Source organism: Lodderomyces beijingensis (assembly GCF_963989305.1).
Source record: "Lodderomyces beijingensis strain CBS 14171 genome assembly, chromosome: 2".
Taxonomy (NCBI): Eukaryota; Fungi; Ascomycota; class Pichiomycetes; order Serinales; family Debaryomycetaceae; genus Lodderomyces; species Lodderomyces beijingensis.
In genome coordinates, this window is record NC_089971.1 from 2,293,076 (window position 1) to 2,320,221 (window position 27,146).

The window sequence follows — 27,146 nt, forward strand, 5'->3', positions numbered from 1 at the left end:
GTGTGCGCTGTACCGTTGGTGCCAGTACTAAACCTTTTCCGACCAAAACTCAAGCCTAGTAACATCTGTCGGAGTACCTCACCACTGTTGACTATGTAATTGCATTTATTAGGTTATCTAGGTAGGGGCTGGGCGATACATGTTGGAGGCAACAAACTTATGGGTGACGATTCAGTGGGGGAAAAAAAAAAGGAGCCAGCAAGATTATTTTTTTATTTTGTTTTTCTGTCGACACCAGATGCATACGCGTGTTGGCTTGGTAAGGTAGAGAGTTTGAACTATTTTCAGTACTGATACAACGTTGCTCGTTACTCTTCACATTTACTATTACATGTTGATACAAAACGCATTCCGTCAATTGTTATAAATGAACAGTTAAAAGATCATTGATGGAAAAGCCTTTGTTGCAAGTGGGACACCTCCTCAACCGCGCAGCTAGCCGTTCTTGCGTGCATTTGGAGCAAAACACATGCCCACACACGGTTATCGCCGTGTCTTTCCAGTTCTTTGTGCACACCGAACACTTTGCAATCGACCGCAACGCCTCCAACTGTTGCTCGTCTTCTTGGATGATTGAGTCGGTGTTGTTGGTTCGGTACTTGTTGATTAAGCTCTCTGCGTTTGCAAACTCTTTTCTTAGTGAGTCCAACTGTAAGCTTTGTTTGTTCAATTGGTCTTTCAATTCCACCACCTCCGTGGTCATGGAAACGATCTTGGCCTCTTTTCGTTCCACATCTTTCTCTAGGGAGTCCTTGATGACGTTTAAGTTTTTGATACTATCTTGCAAGTTATAGTTATCCTGCAACGAGTTTTCCTTGATGATCTTGTAGTCGACAATTGACTTTGTCAAGACCTCGATTTTGTTGAGATAGTTCAGCTCAAGCTCGGTGAAACTCTTTACCAAATCCTGCGACTTGGCAACTTGCTGCTTCAATACCTTATTTTCACTGCTGAGCGAGTCCTTGAGTCTCATCGATGCAAAGTATTTCTGGTCCGCCTTGTTTTTTTCAATTGTTAGCTTCTTCACTTGGTTTTCGTGGTCTATTGCTGTGGACATTTTCTTCATAGCAAACTCTCTGGTTTGCTTAAATGCACTTTCGATTTCCTTAATTTCGTTATTTAGGAGTTCGATTTTAGCATCTCCGCTAACTTCAACTCGACTCTGGATGAGCTCATCGATCCTCTTTGAGTACACCGCATTCAACTCGAGAAGTGCCGCGGCAGTCTTTTGGTCTTCAATTTGCTTGGATAGCAACGTATTTTTGCCCAAAAGCTCGTCGCGTGTTGTTCTCACGCGGACCAAGTCCTGCTCTACTTTGGCCAAGGTCTGCTTCAAGCTCTCATTCTCCTTGACAATATCAGCCTCTATCAAGCTTTTGAGCTCGTTGTGTTTTTCTTCAAACTCGGTCAACTTTGCGACATTCACCGTGTTTAGTTTGCTGACTTTGCTAATCTGCTCCTGCAAGGACTGGTTGTTTTTAACAATCTTTTTGTAAATCACATTCTCCTGCAAGTCGGACTCGTCCAAGTTGTGTATCTTGCTCTCCAACGCGGTGGTTTTCAACAAAAGGGCCTTATTCGAGCCTGTCATTTCCTCGAGCTGACTGTTTAGCACCTGGTTGCACGACTTTAGCTGCTCAAGCTCCAAGTTTAATTTCTCCCATTGCTCGTCGCCTACATCGCGAGAGTTTCCGTTTTGGTCACCACTCGGCACAGGCTGCGGTGTTTCCTCTTTGACTTTTACATCTTCACTAACTTCCTTCCGACTGTCGTCGACTCTCTTTAGCGTCTTTGACGCGTTGCGTTCTCGCAGGTTGATCAAACCAAGGATTTCCTTTTGCAACTGGTCAACTTGCACCAAGAGCGACTCATTCTCCCTCGCTAGTATCTGGTTCTGGCTTTTGATGGAACTCAACTGTTGGAGCTTTGTTGCGTCAAAGTTTAGAGGCAACGTTGACGACAATGCTCTTGACACTGCTCGTCTTAGCTGTTCTAGCTTTTCGTCATCCGTTGATTCTGGAAACGGCACCAACACATCTTCATTGGTCCCTTCGTTATTGTCAAACAACGCCAATATCTGGTTGTACCATGCCGTCAACACGGTAATGACATGTTTGACTCCCTCGGACTCCATCGAGAGCCGTTTCGCCTTGCCTTGCAATTTGAGTACTTGCTCTTTATAGTTGAGCATCTGTCTGTAGATGGCCTCCTTTTTGAAATAGACAACGTCGGCCTGGCTGAGCGGGCCCTCGGTGCTGAGCTCATCTAGCACCTTGGCTTTCTTTGACGGTAGATGGTCTGTCTCAGGTGACCTCTTTCTATCATTGTCCAGGCTCATTGAAATCGCGGCGGTTTCTTAACTTGTATTTGGATATAATATGTGTTTGCAACAGATTGTTCTGTTCTAGATGAATATTCTGGTGCTGTTTAAAGAGACTGAATTTTTCTTTTCCATTTTCTTGATACTACCACTTGGGATCTTTTTTATGGCAAGTCACACGACCGTACGCTTTTAAACCTTCATGGCCGGGAATCGAAGCGGATGTTGAGATACGATTGTTGAACGTGCCATCGGTTCCGTCGACTCGTTGTGGGCAGGAGGCAAGACATGCACTGCGTTGATATGGCCTCACTTGTATCATAAAGCTCTAGCTCTCTATGGCCATAAGGGGAACTGCAGAGCTGTGTCAATAGCAACAATCTGCATGCCAGACTCTCCTTTTTCCCAATCACAGTAGTTGCACTTGCTCATTCACAATCATTTCCTGTGTTTGAGAAAGTGAAAAACATGAGCACCACGGGGGTTTACATTTGTTGAAACCACCATGTAGATGAGGTGTCAGAAGATTACCACGCATAAAAATATATGATGAAATTTGCACCAAAATTTTGGGAAAACTTTACCAGTTGCAGCAAAACTCGAGAAAACAGAATAAAGTCATCTTCCGTCTAATACAGTCAGAGCGAGTAGCTCATGGACCTGTTTTACAGGATAGGGTATGACTTTGCAAAGCTCATTGGGAAGTCACGTGATGGCTGCAAATCGGTACTGACACCCATTTCGAATCCCGCAAAGCGCAAATCAAAAAAAAAGCAAAAGATTAACAGCATAAAATGCGTCTTGAAAATTAAATACAGGTACAAACTCACCCTACTTCATTCTCCTCATATCCCTTCTCCATGCACCTGCTATCGCGGATTCTTATTCTTCTCACAGCATTGTTGAGCTGCTGCTTGGGTGTCAAGGACCATCTCTTCAAAAGCTGTCACCAGGCAGGGTTTTGCCACCGCAATCGACACTATGCCAAGCAAGTACTGCTTGATCCCGCTTTTCAGAGCCCTTACCAAGTTTTGAAAGACTCGATTAAGGTTGAGGATGGGGTTTTGAGTGGAGAGATTGAAAAGACCCTTGCGAGTGCTGCACCAGCTGTGTTTCCCTTTGAAATCAGCATCGTTGAAAACAGCTTCAGATTCAAAATGGACGAAAGGAGACCCATGAGTGAGGGCTTGGTGAATCCTAATAGATACAACGAGGCCTCTAACTGGGCGTTCAAGGATAGCCCCAGTCCACAGCAGTTTCGGCTAAAGAGACTGGATAACGAGATCACCGTCATATACCCCAGACACGAGGTTGCCATTCAGCTCAACCCGGTCACGTTTACATTTTTTTACGACGGAAAGGAGCAGATTGTCGTCAACGGAAAGCAGTTGCTCAACATTGAGCATTCCAGATCAAAAGAGAACAACCAGGAAAATCTTTTTCCTCAAGAGTCCGACTTTGATATGTTTTCCGATAGCTTTGCCGACTCAAAAGGTGATAGGTTGCCCCTTGGACCTGAGGCGGTGGCACTCGACTTTACCTTGGTTGGGTTCGAAAGCCTCTACGGCATCCCCGAGCATGCAGACTCCATGCTTTTGAAGGATACCAAAATGCATGAGCCATACAGGCTCTACAACGTGGACATTTTTGAATACGAGGTCGACTCGCGGTTGCCAATGTACGGGTCGATCCCATTGGTCATGGCAGTAAACGGCAACGTGGCAGCGGGGATCTTTTGGATCAACAGCGCCGACACCTACATCGATATCGAAGAAGACACCCGCGCGTCATCAGTGCATTGGATGTCGGAAAACGGCATTTTGGACTTTGTGGTGATTATTGAGGATAGTCCGCGGGATGTTAACCAAGTCTACGGCAAGCTTACCGGAAACACGCAGTTGCCCCTATTGTCAAGTCTCGGCTACCACCAGTGCCGGTGGAACTACAACGACATCAAGGATGTGTTGGAGGTCAACTCTAAATTCGACGAGTACGAGATACCCTATGACACCATCTGGCTTGACATTGAATACGCCGACAATAAAAAGTATTTTACATGGCACCCGGAGAACTTTGCTGAACCGGGAGAGATGTTGCAGGAGTTGAACCGGAGCAGCCGGAACTTGGTGGTGATTATTGACCCTCACATTAAAACCGGCTACGAGGTGAGCAATGAGTTGGTCACGAGAGGTATAGCAATGAAAAACGCCGACAACCAAGTGTATTATGGACACTGCTGGCCCGGTGAGTCTGTTTGGGTGGACACCATGCACCCGGAGAGCCGAAGTTTCTGGGACGAAAGCCATCGAAAATTCATGATTTCTGACAGGTACAAAAACTTGCACCTCTGGAATGACATGAACGAGCCATCGGTGTTCAGTGGACCGGAAACAAGTGCCCCCAAGGACAACATCCATTATGGCCAGTGGGAGCACCGGTCTATCCACAACGTGTTTGGGTTGACCTACCACGAGGCGACATTTCAGTCCTTGCTTGCACGATTGCCCACTCAGCGACCGTTTATATTGACTAGGTCGTATTTTGCCGGCAGTCAGAGGACAGCTGCCATGTGGACCGGCGATAATATGTCGAAATGGGAGTATTTGAAAATATCCATCCCCATGGTGTTGACCTCCAACATAATGGGGATGCCATTCGCCGGGGCAGATGTTGGTGGGTTCTTTGGCAATCCCTCGCCAGAGTTGCTCACCAGATGGTACCAAGCTGGTATTTGGTATCCATTCTTCAGAGCGCACGCTCACATTGACTCACGAAGAAGGGAGCCGTGGATGGTAGAGGAGCCATACTTGTCGAGTATCAGAAATGCCATCAGATTGAGGTACGCGTTGCTTCCTGCTTTTTACACGAGCTTTTACCACGCTTCCAGAAACGGGTCCCCCGTGATTAAACCGTTGTTTTACGACTACCAAGGCCTGAAGGACAAGGTGACGTTTGAGGTTGACGACGAATTTTTCCTTGGCGATACTGGGATATTGGTAAAGCCTGTTACGGATGCAGGTGCCAAAGAAGTGGAGTTTTTCCTTCCTCGAGATCACGAGGACATCTACTACCACTTTGCAAACGGGGTGATTGGAGAGAGACTAAACTCCCATCGGTTCAGTGTCGAGCTCAACGATGTTCCCATGTTGCTCAAAGGCGGGTCAGTGGTGCCAATGAAGCTGAGGTATAGGAGATCCACCAAGTTGATGAAGCACGACCCCTACACTTTGGTGGTGGCGTTGGACAAACAGGGAAAGGCGCAAGGGTCGTTATATGTCGACGACGGCGAAACCATTGGTGGCGAGTTTACATACATTAGGTACAAAGTTGACGAAAGGAAAGGCATTCTGGTGGAAAAGGAGGGAAATTACACACTTGCAGTCAACGTTGAAAGAATTGTCATTGTGGGAATCAAGAACAAAGTGGGTTCGGTGAGTACAGGCAAGCTTGTCGACGAGGGCAGGGGCAGAATCACAATAGTCAAACCTCATGAGTTTCCAATTGTGTTCAACAACAATGCCCGAGCCGGACACGACGAATTGTGATTATGTGTGGTATGTAGTGAACACGTTTGTGGCTGCAAAGAGACTAACTTCTTTCTTCAACTCTACTTAACGGCGGTGCCATGTCTTCACATGTAGCCCCAACCCCTATATCTGACATGCCTTGTTTTTGGCATCCAATCCCTCCTACGTTTTGTTTAGAGTAATTAGTCCATGCTATACAGTGCGGAAGTATATGTATCGTGTATTAAAGGAGACTACTATTATTAGTAAAAGGGAGACAGTGACTGAGGGAGAGCGAAAAAAGATCAACACTTTTTGGAACTTACCACCAGAGCACAAGTATAGGGAACTGCCACTACTAGACTCTATAAGGTGATTTGTAGCTGCAGAACTCTCAAACTACACTGGTAGCTCACACATTATACATTCTGGTCCCAAGTTATTTATCAACCTCCTTCCACCCGTTTACCCCGATTCAGAGGCCTGCTTTTTGCTCCTTCCGCCGACTCATGATTACATCCACAACATCACCTAGCCAGCGAAGCCAATAATTTTAGAATACAAGCCCGTCCCATTTCTATCATGTCGGTTCCTCCTTCTACAACCACATCGTTGAAGCACACCATTGCTCCCAACTCCACGCTTGCTACAACGTCAAGCTCCAACCAGAGCGGGTCCAACGACTTTGTCAAAAAGCTATTTCTCATGCTTCAAGAAGATAGTTATAAGAACATTGTCAAATGGACCCAAAACGGGGACAGCTTTGTGGTGATCAACACAAACAACTTTACAAAGGACATTTTGCCACGCCACTTCAAACATTCCAATTTTGCAAGTTTTGTTAGACAATTGAACAAGTACGACTTTCATAAAGTCAAGATTCCAAACGAGGCCAAACTGAGCTACCCTTATGGCGAAGACGCTTGGGAGTTTAAACATCCCGACTTTAGAATCAACGACCGAGAATCGTTGGACAATATCAAGAGGAAAGGCCCCACTACAAAGAAAACCGGCGGAGCGTCTCCATCGTCTTCCAACAACGGATCAAAGCCTACAAGTGCAGCTATCAAGAAGAACCCCAGCCTATCAGAAGTGAATGTGGAGACAGCAGCAAACGATTCCACCAGGGTCCCCCTTCCACAGAGCTCACACCCAGCTAGCAATCACAACTACATCCAGCTAAGTCAGTCGCAGAACCATTTGAGAGAGCAAGTTGACGCTCTCAAAGAGAGCAACCAGGTGCTAAGCCAGGAAAATGCAGTGCTACAAAAGAAATACAAGACGTTGGTGGACCACATTGTCTCCATAAATTCCTTCAACGAGCGGTACTACCGCTCCATGAGCCTCTTGATCAATGTCTTGTTGCAGTCTGGGATCAAAATTCCGCCGTTGGACTTTCCACCACCAAATGCCCTTGGCCCCGGCCCTTTTACTCACCCGGACCCAAACGCCAGCATGTCCACGGCCAACCACTTGGGCTCGCTCTCGGCAACGTCGCTTCCCAGTATATCGCAGCATTTGCAGCTGCAGTCGCCGCGAATCCCACCGCACCTCCAATCGCCCGTGGTTTCAACGCAATCGATGCAGCCGTCTGGCGGCGCCTCCACAATGGGAATGACTCAGCCAATACCTTCCCACCTAGTTGGAGCCCTGCAACAGCCACTGCAACCAGCGGTTCTCAACAACAACCGCTCCCTTTCCATCCCGAGTGGCCGTCCGCCGCAAACAGCATACTCCGCCACCAGTCCCATTAGCGGTCTTGCCACGCTCTCGCGCCTGCTGTCGGTGACACAAGCGAACCAAGCATTTCTTCCAACCAAGTCTGCCAACCAGACACTAGACCGAACTCAGTCCATGGATGATGTCCACCAGGGGCCACCACCACGAGGTTCAAACAGCGGCCAAACGCTTGACCAGCAGCCGCCTCACTTACACCGGCACCAGCAGCACCAGCACCAGCACCAACACCAGCAGCACCAGCACCAGCACCAACACCAGCAGCACCATGAGAACCACCAGCAAAGCTTGTCCTCCTCATCGCAGACCAACCCCGGAACTGCTCCTGAAGACTATGTGCATGCGTCGCCAGCGAACAACAAACCCCTCTCTCCCTTGACCAGTTCATCGGCGTCACCAAAAACCAATGTGCTACCACAGACCAGCACCACTTCCATTGCCAACCCAAAGTTCCATGTTCTCTTGGTTGAGGACGACAATGTGTGCATTCAGTTGTGTCGCAAGTTTTTGGTAAAGTACGGGTGTCAAGTCACCGTTGTCACCGACGGCCTCAATGCCATCTCCACGGTGGAAAACACCAAGTACGATCTCGTGTTGATGGACATAGTCATGCCCAATTTGGACGGAGCCACAGCGACGAGCGTGATTCGCTCGTTTGATACCAAGACGCCGATTATTGCCATGACGGGCAACATCGAGGATAACGACCTTGTGACGTATTTGCAAAACGGGATGAGCGATATCTTGGCCAAGCCGTTTACAAAGGACGACTTGTACTCGATTTTGGCTAAACATTTGTTGAAAGATGGAGATGAGAGTGAAGAGCCAATGAACAAGAAACTGAGATTAGAATAGTTTTTTAGTCTATTAGTCTATGGAATGCAATGTCAGAAAACGCGTTGCCCCAGGGTGTTTTCTTGTTGAAGCTGTTTTTGTATCGTGTGATCTCTACTCCGTGGAAGTGCACAGCATTGAAATTGTAAACTATTTCTGGCTCTTTGAATTTGCGGCTATTTCTCTTTTTGTTTGTGACAGGGGTAAACCCGTCGTTACAGGAGCCGTCATCTGAGTAATGCACAAGAACAGCCATGGTCGGATAGAGGGAAGCTAGCTTGCGCTTTGTTAGTCGGTCCGTGTGAGCAATGATGTCGTTGCCTAGAAACACCATTGGCTTGTCGGTGACTAGTATTTGCTCCATCACCTCGAGTGGAGCATGGGGGATATAGTATAGGGTTTCAGGGCCCGCCCCACCGCGATAGTGCTCCTCCACTGTGAACGGCTTGAACAACTCCATATCCAAATCGGTAAACACAGGGTCATAAAGAGACACCTCAGCGATGTTCTTGGTCTCCACCAACTCCAAAAGCAAAGCGTACTGGTACCGAGCATTTGAGCTCTCGCTGGGTGAACCTAAGGCCAAGCACCGGATGTTGGTAAAGTCCCCGCTCAATGACTCTTGAATTTCATGGAAAAAGCTCGAGTTTCGAATTGTCTCCCTGTGTGAAGCTATGCTCAACTGTAGCTGCTCCATTATGCTCTAGTCTGGATGCATTGCCATCTCCTGACTCCGCGGGAACAGAGAAACCAAAGAAAAAAAAAAAAAAGGCGAGAATCCAGTTGCCTTACACGATTGTCACTCTCACTTTTCATCCCTTGAGAAGAGTTCATCCTTGAACCAACTTCACTCAACGCAAGCACCCCCGGCTTTTTCCACATTGTCACCGTCGTTGGATATGCGCAAGTGCAAAATCTTTGTAGGATCGTCGCATCCTGAGTTGGGCCAGTTGGTTTGCGACCGGTTGGGCGTCGAGCCGGCCCCGTGCACCTTGAAAAAGTTTAGCAACGGCGAGACATCGGTCCAGATTGGCGTGAGTGTAAGAGACGAGGACGTTTACGTCATTCAAAGCGGCTCGCCGCACATCAACGACCACATCATGGAGTTGTTGATATTGATCAGCGCATGCCGCGGCGGAAGTGCAAACAAGATTACCGCGGTCATCCCGCAGTTTCCCTACAGCAAGCAGAGCAAGATGAAGAAGCACCGTGGTGCCATTACTGCCAGGATGTTGGCCAACTTGTTGGTGATGGCTGGCGCAGACCATGTTGTCAGCATGGACTTGCATGCAAGCCAGATGCAGGGGTTTTTCACCAAACCGGTGGACAATTTGTTGGGGGCGCCCACGTTGGCCAGGTGGATCCGCCACAACATCCCCGACTGGGAAAACTCGGTTGTTGTTTCCAAGAACCCCGGTGGCACCAAAAGAGTCACGGCGTTGGCCGACTCGTTGAAGATCAACTTTGCCATGATCCACACCGACAGAAGGAGAACCCAGGACGAGTACGCACGCAAGAAGGCGTTGAAGAAGGCCAAGATTATTGCTGAAGACGGTGGGGACGCTACGGAGCAGGACAACATTGTCAACGAGCTTCAGACGGCTCGGATTGTCCAGGGCCACGTGGTGGATGATGACTACCAATTCAAGAGCGAGCGTGCTCATCGGGAGGGTGTTTTGGAAAACAGTGTTCTCTGCGACTCCAACGGCTCGCACTTGACCAAGCCCAATATGTTGGACAGCGATGTGCTTGGTGGGTCGTATAACGCCGCGCAGAACTCGGACGACGAAGATGGGCCCTTGGTTGAGGAAAAGTTGATTACTCTCGTTGGCGACGTCAAGGGCAAAGTCGCCATTATCTTGGACGACATGATTGACAAGCCCAACTCGTTCATTGCCGCGGCGGAGCACTTGAGATTGAACTGTGGCGCCAAAGCCGTTTACGTGGTTGGCACCCACGGGGTGTTTAACGACAGCTGCTTGAGCGCTTTGACCGACTCCAAATGCATCGACAAGATTGTAGTTACCAATACGTATCCGATCCCGAAAGAGGAAATCGAGGCGCACAAGGACAAGCTAGTGGTGATTGACGTTTCGCCAATCTTTGCCGAATGTATCAGAAGAGACCATTTCGGGGAGTCCATATCGGTTTTGTTTGACTCGCTTACAGCCGTGGGGTAGGCTTTGTATGAGTGTGTAGCGGTGAATTTGTTAATGTAAGGATCAAAGTGTAGGTATTATCATGAACCGCGCTTGCGAGGGGGGGGGGGGTTTTTTTTTCGCGGGGGACGGTGGGAGACGGAGTGCCAGCATAAACACATCTGGATGCTAAAACCGACCCTGGTTTAGGACACAAGAGCAATAGATAGCGCAATGGAGCGGTCGATAGTGGCCACTGAGTGGTCCATCGTGGCAGACGATAGTGACTCGTCAGTGGAAGACAGTGGAGTGTCAACTGCAGACTCAATTGAAGCGGAAGAGGAGAACGGGGATAATGACACCACGGCAGCACCAGCACCTGATGACCCACTTGCCAGTTACTACGAGGCCTATGCTGATCAGTTTCTTGATTTCATAAACACAAACCCCACCACCTACCACGTTGTTTCGCACTTTAAATCCCTCTTGGAGAATAACGGGTTCAAGTCCATCAGCCAGAACAAGGCCATTGCAGAGCTCGATGCTGGGTTCTACTACACTTGCAACGGTGACCAGTCGTTGGTTGCATTTGTCATTGGCGGGAAATGGTCACCTGGCAAGGGATCTTGCTTTGTTGCAAGCCATTGCGACGCATTGAGTGTCAAGGTCAATCCCCGTGGTCTGTTGAAGCTGCGGGTGGACGGGTACGATCTTATAGGAGTGGCACCTTACTCTGGCAGCTTGAACAGCAACTGGCTCAACCGGGACCTTGGGCTTGCAGGGAGTGTGCTCGTGCAGACACCGCAAGGTGTGCAGCGCACGTTGATAAACTCGGCACCGCTCCCAATCGCGGTGATTCCGTCGCTAGCACCGCATTTTGGCGTGGATACGGCTGTTTACAACAAGCAAACCCAAGCCGTTCCAGTTTTTGCTCATCGTTCGGACGACGAGCTAGTACCTACGGAGGAAGAGCTAGGTAGCAAGTTTTTTGCAAGACATTCATTGCGATTGCTAAGGTACATTTGCGCCCTAGCTGGGGTTTCTTTGAGCTCGATAGTTGACTTTGACTTGGATCTAGTCGATGTGCAGCCCAGCTGTCGCGGAGGAGTAAATCGCGAGTTTATATTTCTGGGCTGTTTGGACGACAGGCTCTGTGCTTTCGATTCCATCTACGGTCTCATTGAATATAGTCAGCAATTTCTCCTAGACAAGGACATCTCCACCTCGGAAGCACTCAACGGGGTATACTTGGCAAACAACGAGGAGGTTGGCAGTTTGACCTCGACTGGGGCTTGTGGAGGATTCTTGATTGACACTTTAAGATCAGTAGTGGCTGCCAGGTGCAGAGAGCTCCCCGTATCGGAGGCCGTTGCGCAGTTGACTACAAACACCGTCTTGTTATCAAGCGATGTCACGCATGCATTAAATCCAAACTTCAAGGAGGCCTACTTGGAGAACAACTTCCCGCTACCAAACACGGGGCCGTCGATCAAGTTTGACTCGAATGCACACGTATTGAGCGACTCTTTGGGCAAAGAGTTTCTCACCAGAATAGTGGCTGACTTGGACGGAGTAAAGTTGCAGCAGTTTCACATACGAAACGACTCGCGGTCCGGAGGCACCATCGGGCCGATCATGTCGAGCAGCCAGAGAGGTGTCAACGGGGCACGAATGATCATCGACGTGGGTCTCCCCATTCTCAGCATGCATTCCATACGGAGCATCGCCGGGTACAAAGACGTCGGTATGGGAGTGCGCTTCTTTAAACAGGTGTTTTGTAAGTGGCGTACCGTAGCTCGAGAAATGGATGGCAAGCGGGTGTAAAATACAGAAGCGCGTCACGTGACCTCTCTTCCATGGAATTTTGTGGAAAATTCCCATCTTCTCTCTACGATACTGTCTAACCTAGATTTAATACCTTCGCATCGGCCAGTTTTAAACGCGGTCTACTTTGACAGGGCAAAAAGCCAAGTCGACCATGAGAATACCAAAGACTGTCTTGAACCTTCATCCCCCATGCTCTAGACCGCGGTTGTTAAAGGCACGCCCTGTGTCGTGCTCGTTTCGAAGGGCGTTCCATGCATCGACAGGCAGACTATTGATTGATTACGACCCCTACCTGACTCTAGGCGTGGACAAGTCGGCCGATCCCAAGCAGATCAAAAAGGCCTATTACGACCTCGTCAAGAAGTACCACCCGGATGTCAACAAGGAGAAGGACGCGGAAAGGAGATTCCACAAGATTCAGCAGAGTTACGAGATCTTGCGAGATAAGGAAAAGAAAGCGCAGTATGACCAGTTTGGGAAAAGTGCATTTGATGAGAATGGCAATCCAAGTCCCTTTGGTGCTGGTGGTGGTGCACAGGGACAGAATCCGTTCGCAGGAGGAGGCAATCCGTTTGCAGGGTTTGGCGGTGCAAGCTCAGGGGGAAGACCCTTTGGCAATATGGGGTTTGATTTTGAAGACTTGTTTCGGGAAGCATTTGCTGGTGGGAGGGGGGCTTCGGGGAGAGGCGGAGGCCAAGGAGGTGCGCGCTTTGTTACGGAGCATGTTGGGGACAATGTCGAGGTTATGAAGTCTATACCGTTCAAGGAGAGTATATTTGGCGGATCGGTGACTATCAACTACAAGGTTCTCGACTCGTGCACCACCTGCCACGGAAGCGGCTTGAAAGAAGGAGCCAAGAAGCAAACTTGTCCCACCTGCCACGGAACCGGACAGACGGCACACGTCATGGGTGGGTTCCACATGGCGTCCACTTGCCCCACGTGTCACGGCTCTGGCGTGACTATACCCAGATCCGACGAGTGCGGTACCTGTCATGGCAATGGCGTGCAGGAGATCCCCAAGTCAACGACTGTCAAGATACCTCCAGGGATCAGCAACGGCGCCCGGATTCGGATCCCCGGTGGCGGCGATGCGCCATACGTGACCAAAGACGAGTACAACCAAACGCGCAATGGAGACTTGATAGTGAGGGTCAATGTGGAGAAGGACGCCATATTCACCCGTGATAAGAACAACTTGGTCATGGACAAGGAGATTTTGATGACCACGGCTTCCTTAGGGGGCGAGATCATTGTTCCTACCTTGGACGGGCAAAAGATCAAGCTCAAGATCAGACCCGGGGTGCAAAACGGCCGCAAGCTCGTGATACCGGAAAGGGGTGTCCCCGTGAATGGCAACTTGAACAACAGAGGCGATCTCGATGTCGTGTTGCATGTCAAGACCCTCGTTCCGGAAACGCCGACCCAGACCGCGCTACTTGAAGCCTTGGCGGATGCATTTGACGACAAGAACGCCAAGCGAACCGATGCCGACTGGCAGTTGGAGCTTGAGAACGACCTGGGCAAGGAGAAAGTGCTCGATATGGATGAAAAGGATCTTCACCCTTCCAAGTTGGCGAGAATAAGCAAAGTCTTGGGCAAGTTCTTGAACTTTGACAATGGAAAGAAAGATGGTGAGTCTAAACAATAACCTGTATATATCTTATTACTATTATTATTACACGATGCATTACTTTTTCATCAACACTTTGCGTCGTTGATTTGCTTTAGCAACTCTTGGCCGCCGGTGGCATCCTTGACACGGATACAGTAGGTGGTGATTTTGCCCTCGGGACTAAACACTGGCAATCGTATTAGCGACCCATGGCCGTACCGGGTGTACTCAATGTCCTTGGAGATGGTCGTGTTGAGCAAGACACGGAAATTGCCCTCGGCTCGGATCAAGATCCGCGACTTGCCAGTGTCTTTATTGCGCAAGACTTTTAAAAGTCCCACACCTTTGGGGGTGTACGGCTCGTTTTTGTTTGACTGGTCAAACTCCATCAACTTTGCCTTTATGGTGTACTTTGTCTCCTCGTTCTCCTCTCCCGTCTCGACCTGCTTCATTTCGCCCATTTCAGCCACGGGGGTGAAGTTTCCTTCCACTTCGGGTTCGTCTTCGCCGGCTTTGTTATCCTCTGGTTCCGCAACAGTGGACGTGCTCTTGGTGGGTGCTGAGAACGGGTTTGCATCCGCTTGGTTTGTAGACCCGAAAGATGCTGGTTTCTGCAGGGTGCCAAACAGGAAGGGCGATGCCGTGGTGTTTTCACCTGCTGGTTTACCAAACAGGAAAGGAGAGGATGTGGGCTGTGCTGTAGCTTTGGTAAATGCAGTTGGCTTTGCGCTTCCGAATTGAAAGGTGTTGGCCGTATTGAAAGCGGAAGAACTGGGTGGATTTGCACTGAAATTGAATTTTGGAGGTGCATTACTTTCTGGCTGCTGCGGCAACCCGCCGAAGGTGTTGGCTACCAGCGGCTTTGACAACGCGGGAAACTGAAAAGGCGATGACTTTTCAGTACCGCCCTTGGCTGTATCGTTGTTTGTGTCTGCACCATTCGGTTTGAACTTGAAAACACTATCCACGATGGGCTTGCTGAAATTGAAAGTAGGCCCCTTTAGCTCGTCATCGGAGTCATCCGGATCTCGTTCGTTTAGTTTGGCGATTTTCTTTGGGTCAAATGTGAACGCGGGTTTGCTGGTTGTAGAGGACGTGTTGCTAAAAGAAAACAGCGGTCCCTGAATCTTGACCTCGGGCTTGCGCGGCTCCTCCTCCGATTCTTCCTCCGATTCTGCATCGTCGTGCCCGTCTTTAGTCTGCTCTATCTTTTCTGCCGGTATCTCTTTGGTATCGCTCTCGATGCTTTTGTAATATCTCACATAGGCTTCGGCTATGCTGGTAAAGTCCACAATCGAATTGGCAATGTGAGACTCGTTGACTTTCTTGACAAAGTTTTCATTCAAGGCACGGATTTTGTTAGTCTTTTGGGAAGTTGTTGTAGTTGGCGAGTTTGGTAACGTTGTGTGTGGCTTTGGAAACTGCAGTGCAGTTGAGAAAGGTGATTCTCCTTTCGGTTCATTCAACTTCCCCCTGGGCTTTAGGATCTTTCTCTTGGACAAAGTTTCCGAGGTGGCACGGGCGGGTGCGTCGGCCTCGTTTGTTTCGTAGTCGTCATCAAAAGCATCCTTAGTGATCTGCTCCGCGGCCTGCCTCTTGGTCATGGTGCTGCTGCTGCTTGAATCTATAATCCTGCTCCAATTGCCCGTCTCTGGCGCAATCTATGTTGGTGATGCCCACCACAAAATCAGGAGCTACCAACTGTGCAATAGCGTTCTCGAAGGTGGCCCAGAGAATGTAAAGGCAGCTCCAAGGTCAAAGAGGTGGGCATGGAGAGGTGGAGGTGAGGTGTTTACCACAGCCTAGGAGATTCAAGAACAGGTGCTGGGAAGAGTTGGAAGCGACGCTACGTGAAGCACGAGGTGTGATACAACACAACGGGAAATGTAGACCCGTGCTGCAAAATAGGCAACAGAGATGGTTTGAAAAGTGGCTGTCCTATCCATTGCAAAAGTCCCCTTCTGAATCTTAGCAGTAGTAGCAACAGGTTGCGTTGTTTTCAAAATAGGTCTTTGACCTGGATTCACGTGCCATTTGTGGGACGCACACACCACCCCCGTTTCCTCCTAGTTGCAGAGAAAAAAAAGCCAGAGAGAGACCTCACCATTTTACGCCTTACAGATTGGAAAAATACGTCCTACCAGCTCATCTTTATAGTACACAAGCAACTATAGAAGTATGTTACGACCAATGCCACAGCGGTGTATCAACTTGGGAGCCAAGATGAGGCCATATTGACAGTTACATTGGAGATGCCTGGGGGCCATTTATTTGCAAATGAAACTACAAAACCTTTGACAGTGCACTGAACAACCAGCGGCGACAATGCTTGTCGAAAAAAAAGGTCTTTATAGAGCGCCTGGCTCCCAATATCGCAGCTAATTCCCGGGTCCCACAGTTTTCAGATTACTAACAACCACACTAGAATGGCGCCAAAGATCCAACAAACTAAGGCCGCTAAAGCTGCTGCTGCCTTGGCCGGTGGTAAGAAAGGTAAAAAGAAGTGGAACAAGGGTAAGGTCAAGGACAAGGCTCAGCACATTGTCATCTTGGACCAAGAGAAATACGACAGAATCTTGAAGGATGTCCCAACCTACAAGTACGTTTCCGTTTCCGTTTTGGTTGACAGATTGAAGATTGGAGGTTCGCTTGCCCGTGTTGCTTTGAGACAGTTGGAGGACGACGGAATCATTACCCCGGTCTTGAAGCACTCCAAACAAGCCATCTACACTCGTGCTCAGTAATTGATAGTGTAGTGGGCTCTTGCTAGCATTTGTATATTACGACCAAAAAATTTTGAAAACCATAATGTGTTAGCTTCAGTGTAGCTTTAGTACTCTTCAACCCACCGAGATGGCCTCTTTCGGTGCCTCGACGTGAAATTAAAAGAGAAAAAAAAACGAGAGCTCCAAACACTCCTTCTTGTTTCTACATGATGATACGAACGAGTCGCCCGTTGGTGTTGAAGAGGGCATTTTTTGGCTCTTCGAAGCCCCAGTCATATAGCATTTCACGGGTCCTCAATGGCTCACCGGAGCAGGTTTTCGACATCGTAAGCAGGGTGGACAACTACAAGAACTTTGTGCCGTTTGTTGAGGACTCGTTCATTACAAGCAGGGATGGTGGCAATCTCCCCTCGGGAGCTGGTTTGAAAATCGGGTGGAACGACATTACCGAGCGGTTTGTATGCAAACTCCACTGCGAGGAGAACAGAAACGTGTACGCCAAAAGTGTTGAGCTAGAGTTGTTTGAGACCCTTGAAACGCAGTGGGTGTTCAGCCACGTTTCGACGAGCAAGTTCCCAAAGTGTCGAGTCGATTTCAAACTCACGTACAAGTTTCGAAACCCATTGTACAACCATCTCAGTTCCATGTTTGCTCCGCAGGTTAGCAACATCATGATTGGTGCGTTTGAAAAACAGTTGAAACAACAACAACGATGAGGCCAGAATCGAACCTGTCATCAAAAGTGGTTGCCATTAGGGGAGGAAGACGCATCATATTGTGGGATAAATCGAGATATAGATCTTAATAGACACAACCTGGAACTTTAGAATTTCGTGGGTGCCGGGGAAGCCGACATTGTGTTGGTAAAAGCAAAAGATTAGACAGACCCGGGCTCAAGGATACTTCAAGCACCTCTTCTACGGAAAGTGATGCGCGACGCCGGTGACGCGTTCAGCATGGCGGCGGTAAACTACAACACGGATAGACCGCACAAGAAAACAAACAATCAACCCATAACATTGGTTTGGTGAAAGTGGTTTTGACAGAGTTTAGCGGTTAGGAAATGAAAACGTGGGTGCAACGGTTCAGCTTTTGAACCGTGACCAATCGGTGGAAACAATAGCGAGTCGCGGATAAACAGCATCCACTCGCAAATGGATGTCCTGGAGGAGATCACAACGGTGCCAGAGTGGAATATAAAAAACGAGCAAAATCCTTACAAGGATAAGCATTTACTACAACTGTTATCAGTAAGCTTACGGTATTGTCAATGCTCGGTCTCGTTTGGTACATTTTATTATGCAGCAGGGTGCTTGCAGTCTCGGTTGATCCGTTACCACGCCCGCAGAACGTGACATGGTTCGGCCAAAACGCAATCGTTATCGACTTGGAGAACATTGAGTTGGAAGAGGAAGCAGGGGACAACAGCTTGGTCCAGGAGGCGTTTGAGAGAGCTGTTGATGACATTAAAACCGTCAAATGGTCACCATACTTGTACCAGAACGTCACAGCACATTGTCCCGAGTCAAAAGCCCTGGCTCCAAACGTCGTCACCGTGAACATCACAGATTACGATGCTGATTTGCAATTTGGGGTAGACGAATCCTACCAGCTCAACGTTGACGAGGACGGGATCAGCATCTCCAGTGAAACCATTTGGGGCACGTTGCATGCGCTAACTACACTACAACAAATGGTGGTTTACCAGTGTGGCCAGTACTTGGTTGAGCAGTCTGTGCATGTCCACGACTACCCGCTCTTCAAACACCGCGGGCTCATGGTCGATTCAGCTCGGAACTTTTTGCCTGTGGACAAAATCACCGAGCAGATAGAAGTCATGGCCCTTGCCAAAATGAACACCTTGCATTGGCATTTGGTGGATTCGCAGAGCTGGCCGGTGGAGATTGATAGCTACCCGGAGATGACCGAAGACGCTTACTCTGCGAGCGAAGTATACACGAAAAAGGACTTGGTTTCGGTATTGGACTTTGCCAGGGCGCGCGGAGTGCGATTGGTTCCCGAGATTGACATGCCCGGACACGCTCGAGCCGGGTGGAGAAAAGTGGACCCAAACATCGTGGAATGTGCCGACCAGTTTTGGAACTATGCCGGCGTGGAGCCTCCCTCGGGGCAATTGAATATCATGAACGACGAGACTTACACCGTCATTGGCGATGTTTACCACGAGTTGAGCAATGTCTTCCGCGACCACTACTTCCACGTGGGTAACGACGAGCTTCAGAAGAACTGCTATCCCGACTCATGGTACGACAATGCCACCTTGAGTGATATCACCCAGCACTACCTTGACCGCGCCTTGCCGATGTACAACTCGGTCCCCGAGAGACAATTGATCATGTGGGACGACGTGTTGTTGGCAGACGGGGCTGTCGAGTCACTACCGGGCAACATCACATTACAGATCTGGCACACTGGCTCCGGAATCAAAAACTTGACTCTGCGCGGTTACAAAGTGGTTGTGTCCCTGTACGACCACCTCTACCTCGACTGCGGCTACGGCGGATTCTTGACCAACGACTGGAAGTATGTCGACGCTCCGCAAAACACTCAGTTTAATACCTGTAAGGGAGGCAGTTGGTGCGGTCCGTATAAAACCTGGCAGAGGATCTACACGTTTGACTTTTTGAGCAACTTGACCCAGAGCGAGCAGGAGCTAGTTGTTGGCGCAGAAGCGGTGTTATGGTCGGAGCAAGTGGACTTTGCTGTGTTGACAGGCAAGATCTGGCCACGGGCCTCGGCGTTGGGAGAGTCGCTCTGGAGTGGCAACAAGAACGCAAGCGGCGAGTTTCGGTTGTACGAGATGTCGACGCGTATTGTAAAGTTTCGCGAGTATTTGGTCTCCTTGGGTTTTGCTGTGTCTCCGTTGGTGCCGAAGTTTTGTTTGTTCAATCCGCACGGGTGCGACGCAGAAAGGCCGCCTGTACATTTTTAGACGTGTAGTGTTTAATCAGATGAGTTCCCTTGATCAGCTTACTGAGCAGGTGTTACAAGAGCTTAGAGACTCGGACGACTCTCATTTCAACGAGCGCTTGGCGGAGTTGGCGCAGGTGGTGAAGCTAACCTCGGAGAGCGAAACAAAAGAGTTGTTACACCCCAGCTCGGTCACAACAGTTTTGGAGTATACACCTCAGAATGAGACATACCAGTTGCGATTATACCGTGGGTTGCTATTGGTGGTGAGGAACCTCTCTCGAGTATTGGACCACCAGTTCTACCCCCGGGTCATCACAAGCTTGGAAAAGTTTTCCTTACCAGTGAGTGAGTGGACGGAGAAGATCCGGCTTGTTTACTGGGAGGCACTTGCCAATTTTCCCCGCAACGAATACGTCAACGAAACCAATAAGTTGTTTGGGTCAGCTAGGAGCCTGTTTGAGCGTCCCGTGATCCATCTACTATTCCGGCAGTTTTACACTGAAGATCCAGATGTTACCAATCAAACCTTACTTACATTGCTTCACATCAAGGACAACCATGTGATGAAAAACGTGTACCGCTTGTACCAGGGTATTGACTTTAACAAAGTCGACCACGATTCCAAGATGCTCGTCCACTTGATATACGACATTGTCACGCACGAGAGTTTTGGCCAGTGGATCAAAACACAAGACGATGCAGGTGTTATGGATTGGCTTGGTGCCACCTCCGACATTGTTCAGACCAAAGACGACTGGAGTGGCTACCAGCTAGTTGCATTGTTGGACTGGACCGTGACCACGTTCCAGAGTTTCAGCCAGCGGTTGAACAGTGACACCATTCAGGACGACGCATTGGAGTCGGGGGTTTTAAACACACTACACATTATATCAGATCTTGCACAATACCACCACTCAATTAAATTCCTCCGCAGTGACTCCAATTTCCTACCGCTGCTCATCCACGTGCTCAAAACAATACATGAAAACGTGCAACGAGTGACCATGACCTCCAAGATTGAACAAGCGGTTGGCTATTCCAACGCCAAGGGGATGATCATCACCATCCTTTCGTACCTTTCCTACCAGTCATTTACAACCCAAGAACGAGTGCGAGAGTTGGCGGGGTTGGGCTTGGTCCTTTCCAACTGCCAGATCGACAACAACAACCCGTTCATCAAAGAGCAAGCGATTCTCTGCGTCAAGTATCTTTTGGAAAAAAACGAGCAGAACCAAAAGTTTGTAGCAGAGTTGGAAGCGACAAAGGCAGTCGATGATGAGGTATTGCAACAAGTGGGCTACAAAGTCGACATTGTCGACGGACAAGTCACTATAAACAAAAAGGTCTAAAACTTCAACTCATCTCTAATAGCCTGCTTCACTTTCTCCACACTAGGCTCGTCAATCAATTTCAACCTCTTTTCCTTGCTGCTCAACGCCTTCAACTCTGCGGGCAACACGTCTTTTTCAAACGAGTAGCCCTCAAACGACTCCAACGCTTTGTTCACCACCTCCGAGAACTTGGCAGGGTGGGCTGTGGAAAGCGAAATGTACTGCGCCGGCTCTTTTGCAAGGAACCGGTACGCCGTTTCCACTCCGATGGCCGTGTGTGGGTCAATCACGTACTTTTCAGGGCTTTCGGAGTACACCCTTTTGATGGCTGCGATGGTGTCATTGTTGGAGACCCTGTCCGAGTCGAAAATCAGCCTGGCACGGTCAACCACCGCACTTGGCGCGGTGAAGCTACCCTTTGTTTTTAGCTCTGTCATCCACTGGTTCAACACGGTGCCGGCTTTTGCGTCGTCTCCACCAGTCAAGTTGTCCCTGATCAAGTACCACAACAACCTTTCAAAATTGGAGGAGATCAAAATGTCCATTGCTGGGGAGTAGGTGGCCTTGACCCCGACACCCTGCTGCTTGGCATACTCCCCCGACTTCATGAACCTGTCCAAGATGTCATTCTCGTTGGTGGCAATGACCAATTTGTCCACGGGCAAGCCCATCCTATAGGCATAGTACCCTGCCAAGATGTCTCCAAAGTTACCAGAGGGAACCACAAATCTCACCTTGCTGCTTGGTGCTAGCTTCTGCAACTGAAAGTACGCATAAAAGTAGTACGTCTGCTGAGCCAAGATTCTCGCCCAGTTGATGGAGTTGACCGCACCCACGTGGTACTTGTCGTTGAACTCCCTATCGCCAAAGATCAGCTTGACAATGTCTTGACAATCGTCAAATGTGCCGTTGACTGAAAGAGTGTGCACGTTGGAGTCCTCCACAGTGGTCATTTGTTCTTCCTGGATGGGACTGATTCTGCCCGTGGGGTACAAAATGAACACCGAAACGTCCTTTTTGCCTCTCAATCCGTAGATGGCTGCCGAGCCAGTGTCTCCTGATGTTGCGCCAACCACAGTGACAATGTCTCTTGGTTCCCCTTTGGCTTTAGCACTGTTGCGTCTCACTAAAAAATATTCAAACAAGTTGCCGACAAACTGAAGCGCCACGTCTTTGAAGGCGTACGTTGGGCCGTGAAACAACTCCAAAAGGTAGAGGTTTTCGTCCAACTGCCTCAAGGGGGTGACTTCTTTTGCCCTGAATGTGGAGTACGACCTAGCAACCAAATCCTTTAGGTCTGAGTCATTGATTTCCGCTTCGTTTATGTACAACCTCATGATTTGAAAAGCCAACTCGTTGAACGACAAGTCCTTCCATTTGGTGATGAAGCTGGGGGGCAACTTGGGTATCGCCGACGGCAAGTAGAGACCTCCATCGGGCGCCAACCCGGTCATGACAACATCCTCAAACGAGAGGTCCTCGTGGGTGGTGGATCTAGTGGACCTGTATGCTTGTGCCGACATGAATGGTGATGCTTATTAGTCACTCGCGTGGGGACCTGTAAATTTTTCAAAATTTTTTATATTTTTCTTGAACCTTTTTTCACTCACTACCAGGCGTCTAGTTGACTCAACAATGATACGAACGTGTCCACGACGCATTGGCCACCACTTTAGCATCTATTCCAGGCGGCTCGCCCGCCGGCATGCTTATACCCGGACGACTCCGTACTCCGACCAATACTACCGCCCTATAATCATGGAGGGGGCTGCCGGGTTTGAAAAACTCATCATACCGTTGGACTTTTGTGCCGAGAATCAGACGCTAGAGACGCAAGCACAGAGCGAGCTCAGAAACATTGTTGACTCTTTCCAGCCTGCAATTGAGGCGGCCATTGGTTACGGCTCGGGGATTCTTCCGCAAGACGGGTACGGCAGTGACACGGGAGACAGATCCGACACCAAGCAGTTGGACTTTATCTTTTTGGTCAAGGACTCGGCCCAGTTCCACAGGGAAAACTTACAGCAGAACCCGGGACACTACTCGGCCAAATCGCTCATGTGGATCAACTTGATCCAGGGCAAGGGCATCTTCTTCAACCCCTATGTTTCCATCCAGAACCACGTGACAAAGTACGGCGTGGTGGACGAGCGGAGCGCACTCATGGACTTGAGCGAGTGGTCGTCGCTCTACTTTGCAGGGCGGATGCAGAAACCGGTCAACTACATCAAAGAACACGACGTCATGGTCAAGTTTTTGAACCAGTACAACCTCAAGAACGCCATGACCATAGCGATTTTTTTGATCCAGTCCAACCAGTTTTCCGAAAGGGAACTCTACGAGCAGATCACCAGTTTGTCGTACTTGGGCGATTTCCGCATGTACGTGGGAGGCGAGAACCCGAACAAGGTGCGCAACATTGTCTCCAAGCAGTTCCACCACTTTCGCAAACTCTACCAGCCGATACTCGACTACTTTATCCACCGCAACTACCTCATACTCACGAACAACGATGACAAAGACAGAACTTTCAAGACCAATTTGAACGCCAGTGCCAAGATCAAACTCATCTCGTGCCTACCGTTGAAGTTCCGCACGCAGCTATACAGCCGGTACCCGGAGTCGTCCATCAAGGAGATTGCCACCGACCGCAACCTCGCCTACAATATCAAGCAGTTGATCACGAGGACGATTATTTATAGTTCGGTTGTGCAAGCGATCAAGGGTGTGTTTGCATCGGGGATGTTAAAGTCGATGCGGTACGCCTTGGCAAAGCGCAGGAAAAACGGTTTGGGATGAGCCACCTTTAGACTATAGCCAGTGGAAGATCAAAATGCAGGTGTGCTAAGATGTTGTGATGTCCGTTGGGTTGCAATGCACGTGATATGCACGTGCCGGCAGTAGCGTAGACAGGGGCCCCGAGGCCACAATATACACGCAGTAGCACCACAATTGACAGCTCTTGGTATGTACATACTAGGTAGGCGATACCAGTGACATTGCAAGGGAATGCCGTGACTCTCGGATTCCCTAGACACATTGCGGATGTCGTCACTGCATAAGACCAAAGCATGTTTTAAAACTCTGGTGTATTTGAAAGCTTTGTTATGTACTGCATAGTCGATACTACTGTAATTCGCCCTCAAGGTGACAATTTTGCCAGATTATGCGGCAAAAACTTGTAGACTCGGTGAAGTGACTACGTTTTTGACTACAAAGCTCTAGCTGTTGATACGAGACAGTGCCTTAGAAGCAAGTGGACTTTGAAGTGAACTTGCCCAAAACAGACACAGGTGCAGACAGTGGGGAGCGGGAAGCATACGTGAAGCAGTTGGTAGCGCTGAAAACGAACAGAAGACATGACATGTACTCATGTAGGAGAGTAAAGCAGCAATCTAGATGAGGCGTGAGCCAGGATCTTTGACCGTAAAGGGAGCCAATAGAGTGGAGGAAGGACGATGGTGACGTCTGTGGGTGCTTCTAGTGTGGTGGTTGGATCACGTGACACGGAGATTGAAGTGCGGAGAAGTGTAGAGAGTAGGTGCACAGGAACCACAGTGAAATGTTGCGTAAAATTGGAGGGAAATTCAACAACGAAATAATTAATAGAGAGCAAAAGACTAGGTGGTTCTATTGGACTTCCATCTGGACTGCAAAGTGTCCTCTCAGTGCGGGTATGGAGTCCACAGTAGCATCACTGTTGGGTGTATTGGTGTGGCTGCAAAATGGCCATTTGGCTCCGTAAGAGACTCAACTATGTAGACACTGAGAGAAAGAGAGACAGAGAACAAAAAGAAAGTCCCTCTAAGACCAGTAGCAGCAACTGGAGTGATTGGGTGGAGAGTCGAAGAGTAGAGAGGAAATTAACGTCAAGGGCTGGTCGCCTTTTGCAGAGCTCTTTACCAATGAGGAGTATATCAAGAGCGGGTACAGGACGGATTTCGGAAACTACTACCAGATCGGCCCGGGCAACAACATGAGCACCACCGTGGGCTCGGCGATGGTAGCCGCGTCCTTGAAACTACTACAGGGCAGCTCTGAGCACAAGACATGGTTGATGTTCACCCACGACACCGATATGGAGATCTACTTTTCGTCTATGGGGTTGGTCGAGCTTGAAACTGCGTTACCGGCGCATGTTGTTTTGCCCAATCCCTACAACGCGGCCGAGATGTTCCCCCAGGGAGGCCGAACTTACATGGAAAAGTTGCAGTGCGGAGGCCAACTGTATGTGCGGTTTGTTATGAATGATGCAGTGGTTCCGTACCCAAAGTGCACCAGCGGGGTTGGATTCAGCTGTCCATTGGAGGAGTTTGTGGAGATTGTTTCGAGGCGAGACCAATGCAACTCGAGTGTTCCCACAGAGTTGAGTTTCTTTTGGGACTACCACGAGGTGAGATATGACGCGCCGTTGATTGATCAATAGACACAGTGAACTCTGAGTCTTTGTAGGCATATCATTAATACATCAGTTGAAATGAGTTTGCCATTAACAAACTATCGTAATTAATAAATCTTTATAAACGTATAAGTTGTTTAGTTTGAGTTTTCTCACAGGTTTATTTTTGAGACATTTTGCTGCAAAAAACAACGAAATTAGATGACTCAGATTGCTTCACGCAGAACGAAATTACAAGTACAGTCTGTTGCGTAGATCCAGGGGGAATCCCAGTGTAAATCACAGCCCCTCAGCAATGGAGAGTAATGGTGAAGGGCAAAAGAGCGGGTGGTTAGTCGAGTGCATGTTGATTTCCTGAGCTCTTGAAGTCGAGGTCCACCTTTCTTAATCACGCCGCGCGTGCCAAGTAGCACTTAATACGTAGTACTGATCTGGGGTATTAATGACAAGCAAGAGCTGGGTAAGTTTTGTCATTTCGAGGTACTCACACTGGGAAGCTTTCTCTTTGAAGCAAAAACGAATGAAGTGCTCTTGTTTGTGCTCGCTTGAGCCCCTACTTTTGCAAGTTGACCGTAGCTAGAAGTTCAGGTGTATGGGGTTCAAATTGGTACGCGAAGGTCACGACTGGAGTCCACAAAAAAAAAAGTAACCATATGAGTGAGATAGGTGCCGTGACGAGCAGAGACCTATGACGTAGAGGACATAAACTTCACATAGGATTACAGGTAGTTGTTTAGCTATCAGCTCAAAGCAGGTACTACCATTGGTTAAGTCATATGTAGGTGGTGTTTCATTTCGAGGTACCCATACGGGGAACTTTGGATGAAATAGATGCAAAAATGTTGAATTTGCCTTATCAGCTAACTGGGTGAGATGGTCTATAGAGGGTTCAGCCAGTACAGTGATACCATTATGGGATCAACAGCAGCATCACGGTTGGGTGTATTGGTGTGGGTGCAAAATGGCCCCCAGGATGCACATAAACTCTGGTGTAAGGATGCACATAAACTCTGGTGTAAGGATGCACATAAACTCTGGTGTAAGGATGCACATAAACTCTGGTGTAAGGATGCACATAAACTCTGGTGTAAGGATGCACATAAACTCTGGTGTAAGGATGCACATAAACTCTGGTGTAAGGATGCACATAAACTCTGGTGTAAGGATGCACATAAACTCTGGTGTAAGGATGCACATAAACTCTGGTGTAAGGATGCACATAAACTCTGGTGTAAGGATGCACATAAACTCTGGTGTAAGGATGCACATAAACTCTGGTGTAAGGATGCACATAAACTCTGGTGTAAGGATGCACATAAACTCTGGTGTAAGGATGCACATAAACTCTGGTGTAAGGATGCACATAAACTCTGGTGTAAGGATGCACATAAACTCTGGTGTAAGGATGCACATAAAATCTGGTGTAAGGATGCACATAAACTCTGGTGTAAGGATGCACATAAACTCTGGTGTAAGGATGCACATAAACTCTGGTGTAAGGATGCACATAAACTCTGGTGTAAGGATGCACATAAACTCTGGTGTAAGGATGCACATAAACTCTGGTGTAAGGATGCACATAAACTCTGGTGTAAGGATGCACATAAACTCTGGTGTAAGGATGCACATAAACTCTGGTGTAAGGATGCACATAAACTCTGGTGTAAGGATGCACATAAACTCTGGTGTAAGGATGCACATAAACTCTGGTGTAAGGATGCACATAAACTCTGGTGTAAGGATGCACATAAACTCTGGTGTAAGGATGCACATAAACTC

General features: G+C 48.7%; 15 protein-coding genes across 15 annotated transcripts; 11 read left to right on the top strand and 4 right to left on the bottom strand. All coding sequences in view use genetic code 12, as the record gives it.

The window, feature by feature from the left end:
- Nucleotides 1-361: 361 nt before the first annotated feature.
- Nucleotides 362-2,338, bottom strand: LODBEIA_P21050 (uncharacterized protein; the record flags this gene model as incomplete). Its single annotated transcript, XM_066972068.1, has 1 exon — nucleotides 362-2,338. The coding sequence occupies one exon, from the start codon at nucleotides 2,336-2,338 to the stop codon at nucleotides 362-364; it is 1,977 nt and encodes a 658-aa protein (XP_066829043.1).
- Nucleotides 2,339-3,180: 842 nt separating this feature from the next.
- Nucleotides 3,181-5,865, top strand: LODBEIA_P21060 (uncharacterized protein; the record flags this gene model as incomplete). The annotated part of the gene is made up of 1 exon (XM_066972069.1): nucleotides 3,181-5,865. One exon carries the CDS (start codon nucleotides 3,181-3,183, stop codon nucleotides 5,863-5,865), a length of 2,685 nt encoding a protein of 894 aa, XP_066829044.1.
- Nucleotides 5,866-6,408: 543 nt separating this feature from the next.
- Nucleotides 6,409-8,418, top strand: LODBEIA_P21070 (uncharacterized protein; the record flags this gene model as incomplete). Its single annotated transcript, XM_066972070.1, has 1 exon — nucleotides 6,409-8,418. The coding sequence occupies one exon, from the start codon at nucleotides 6,409-6,411 to the stop codon at nucleotides 8,416-8,418; it is 2,010 nt and encodes a 669-aa protein (XP_066829045.1).
- Nucleotides 8,419-8,422: 4 nt separating this feature from the next.
- On the bottom strand, nucleotides 8,423-9,094 carry LODBEIA_P21080 (uncharacterized protein; the record flags this gene model as incomplete). The annotated part of the gene is made up of 1 exon (XM_066972071.1): nucleotides 8,423-9,094. The coding sequence occupies one exon, from the start codon at nucleotides 9,092-9,094 to the stop codon at nucleotides 8,423-8,425; it is 672 nt and encodes a 223-aa protein (XP_066829046.1).
- A 202-nt stretch (nucleotides 9,095-9,296) lies between these two features.
- LODBEIA_P21090 (uncharacterized protein) lies at nucleotides 9,297-10,577 on the top strand (the record flags this gene model as incomplete). Its single annotated transcript, XM_066972072.1, has 1 exon — nucleotides 9,297-10,577. One exon carries the CDS (start codon nucleotides 9,297-9,299, stop codon nucleotides 10,575-10,577), a length of 1,281 nt encoding a protein of 426 aa, XP_066829047.1.
- A 192-nt stretch (nucleotides 10,578-10,769) lies between these two features.
- On the top strand, nucleotides 10,770-12,359 carry LODBEIA_P21100 (uncharacterized protein; the record flags this gene model as incomplete). The annotated part of the gene is made up of 1 exon (XM_066972074.1): nucleotides 10,770-12,359. The coding sequence occupies one exon, from the start codon at nucleotides 10,770-10,772 to the stop codon at nucleotides 12,357-12,359; it is 1,590 nt and encodes a 529-aa protein (XP_066829048.1).
- Nucleotides 12,360-12,513: 154 nt separating this feature from the next.
- Nucleotides 12,514-14,013, top strand: LODBEIA_P21110 (uncharacterized protein; the record flags this gene model as incomplete). The annotated part of the gene is made up of 1 exon (XM_066972075.1): nucleotides 12,514-14,013. One exon carries the CDS (start codon nucleotides 12,514-12,516, stop codon nucleotides 14,011-14,013), a length of 1,500 nt encoding a protein of 499 aa, XP_066829049.1.
- A 50-nt stretch (nucleotides 14,014-14,063) lies between these two features.
- On the bottom strand, nucleotides 14,064-15,581 carry LODBEIA_P21120 (uncharacterized protein; the record flags this gene model as incomplete). The annotated part of the gene is made up of 1 exon (XM_066972076.1): nucleotides 14,064-15,581. The coding sequence occupies one exon, from the start codon at nucleotides 15,579-15,581 to the stop codon at nucleotides 14,064-14,066; it is 1,518 nt and encodes a 505-aa protein (XP_066829050.1).
- Nucleotides 15,582-16,403: 822 nt separating this feature from the next.
- LODBEIA_P21130 (40S ribosomal protein eS25) lies at nucleotides 16,404-16,721 on the top strand (the record flags this gene model as incomplete). The annotated part of the gene is made up of 1 exon (XM_066972077.1): nucleotides 16,404-16,721. One exon carries the CDS (start codon nucleotides 16,404-16,406, stop codon nucleotides 16,719-16,721), a length of 318 nt encoding a protein of 105 aa, XP_066829051.1.
- Nucleotides 16,722-16,909: 188 nt separating this feature from the next.
- Nucleotides 16,910-17,419, top strand: LODBEIA_P21140 (uncharacterized protein; the record flags this gene model as incomplete). The annotated part of the gene is made up of 1 exon (XM_066972078.1): nucleotides 16,910-17,419. The coding sequence occupies one exon, from the start codon at nucleotides 16,910-16,912 to the stop codon at nucleotides 17,417-17,419; it is 510 nt and encodes a 169-aa protein (XP_066829052.1).
- Nucleotides 17,420-17,973: 554 nt separating this feature from the next.
- LODBEIA_P21150 (uncharacterized protein) lies at nucleotides 17,974-19,656 on the top strand (the record flags this gene model as incomplete). Its single annotated transcript, XM_066972079.1, has 1 exon — nucleotides 17,974-19,656. The coding sequence occupies one exon, from the start codon at nucleotides 17,974-17,976 to the stop codon at nucleotides 19,654-19,656; it is 1,683 nt and encodes a 560-aa protein (XP_066829053.1).
- A 19-nt stretch (nucleotides 19,657-19,675) lies between these two features.
- Nucleotides 19,676-20,986, top strand: LODBEIA_P21160 (uncharacterized protein; the record flags this gene model as incomplete). Its single annotated transcript, XM_066972080.1, has 1 exon — nucleotides 19,676-20,986. The coding sequence occupies one exon, from the start codon at nucleotides 19,676-19,678 to the stop codon at nucleotides 20,984-20,986; it is 1,311 nt and encodes a 436-aa protein (XP_066829054.1).
- Nucleotides 20,983-22,491, bottom strand: LODBEIA_P21170 (uncharacterized protein; the record flags this gene model as incomplete). The annotated part of the gene is made up of 1 exon (XM_066972081.1): nucleotides 20,983-22,491. One exon carries the CDS (start codon nucleotides 22,489-22,491, stop codon nucleotides 20,983-20,985), a length of 1,509 nt encoding a protein of 502 aa, XP_066829055.1.
- A 235-nt stretch (nucleotides 22,492-22,726) lies between these two features.
- On the top strand, nucleotides 22,727-23,767 carry LODBEIA_P21180 (uncharacterized protein; the record flags this gene model as incomplete). Its single annotated transcript, XM_066972082.1, has 1 exon — nucleotides 22,727-23,767. The coding sequence occupies one exon, from the start codon at nucleotides 22,727-22,729 to the stop codon at nucleotides 23,765-23,767; it is 1,041 nt and encodes a 346-aa protein (XP_066829056.1).
- Nucleotides 23,768-24,944: 1,177 nt separating this feature from the next.
- LODBEIA_P21190 (uncharacterized protein) lies at nucleotides 24,945-25,394 on the top strand (the record flags this gene model as incomplete). The annotated part of the gene is made up of 1 exon (XM_066972083.1): nucleotides 24,945-25,394. The coding sequence occupies one exon, from the start codon at nucleotides 24,945-24,947 to the stop codon at nucleotides 25,392-25,394; it is 450 nt and encodes a 149-aa protein (XP_066829057.1).
- Nucleotides 25,395-27,146: the final 1,752 nt, after the last annotated feature.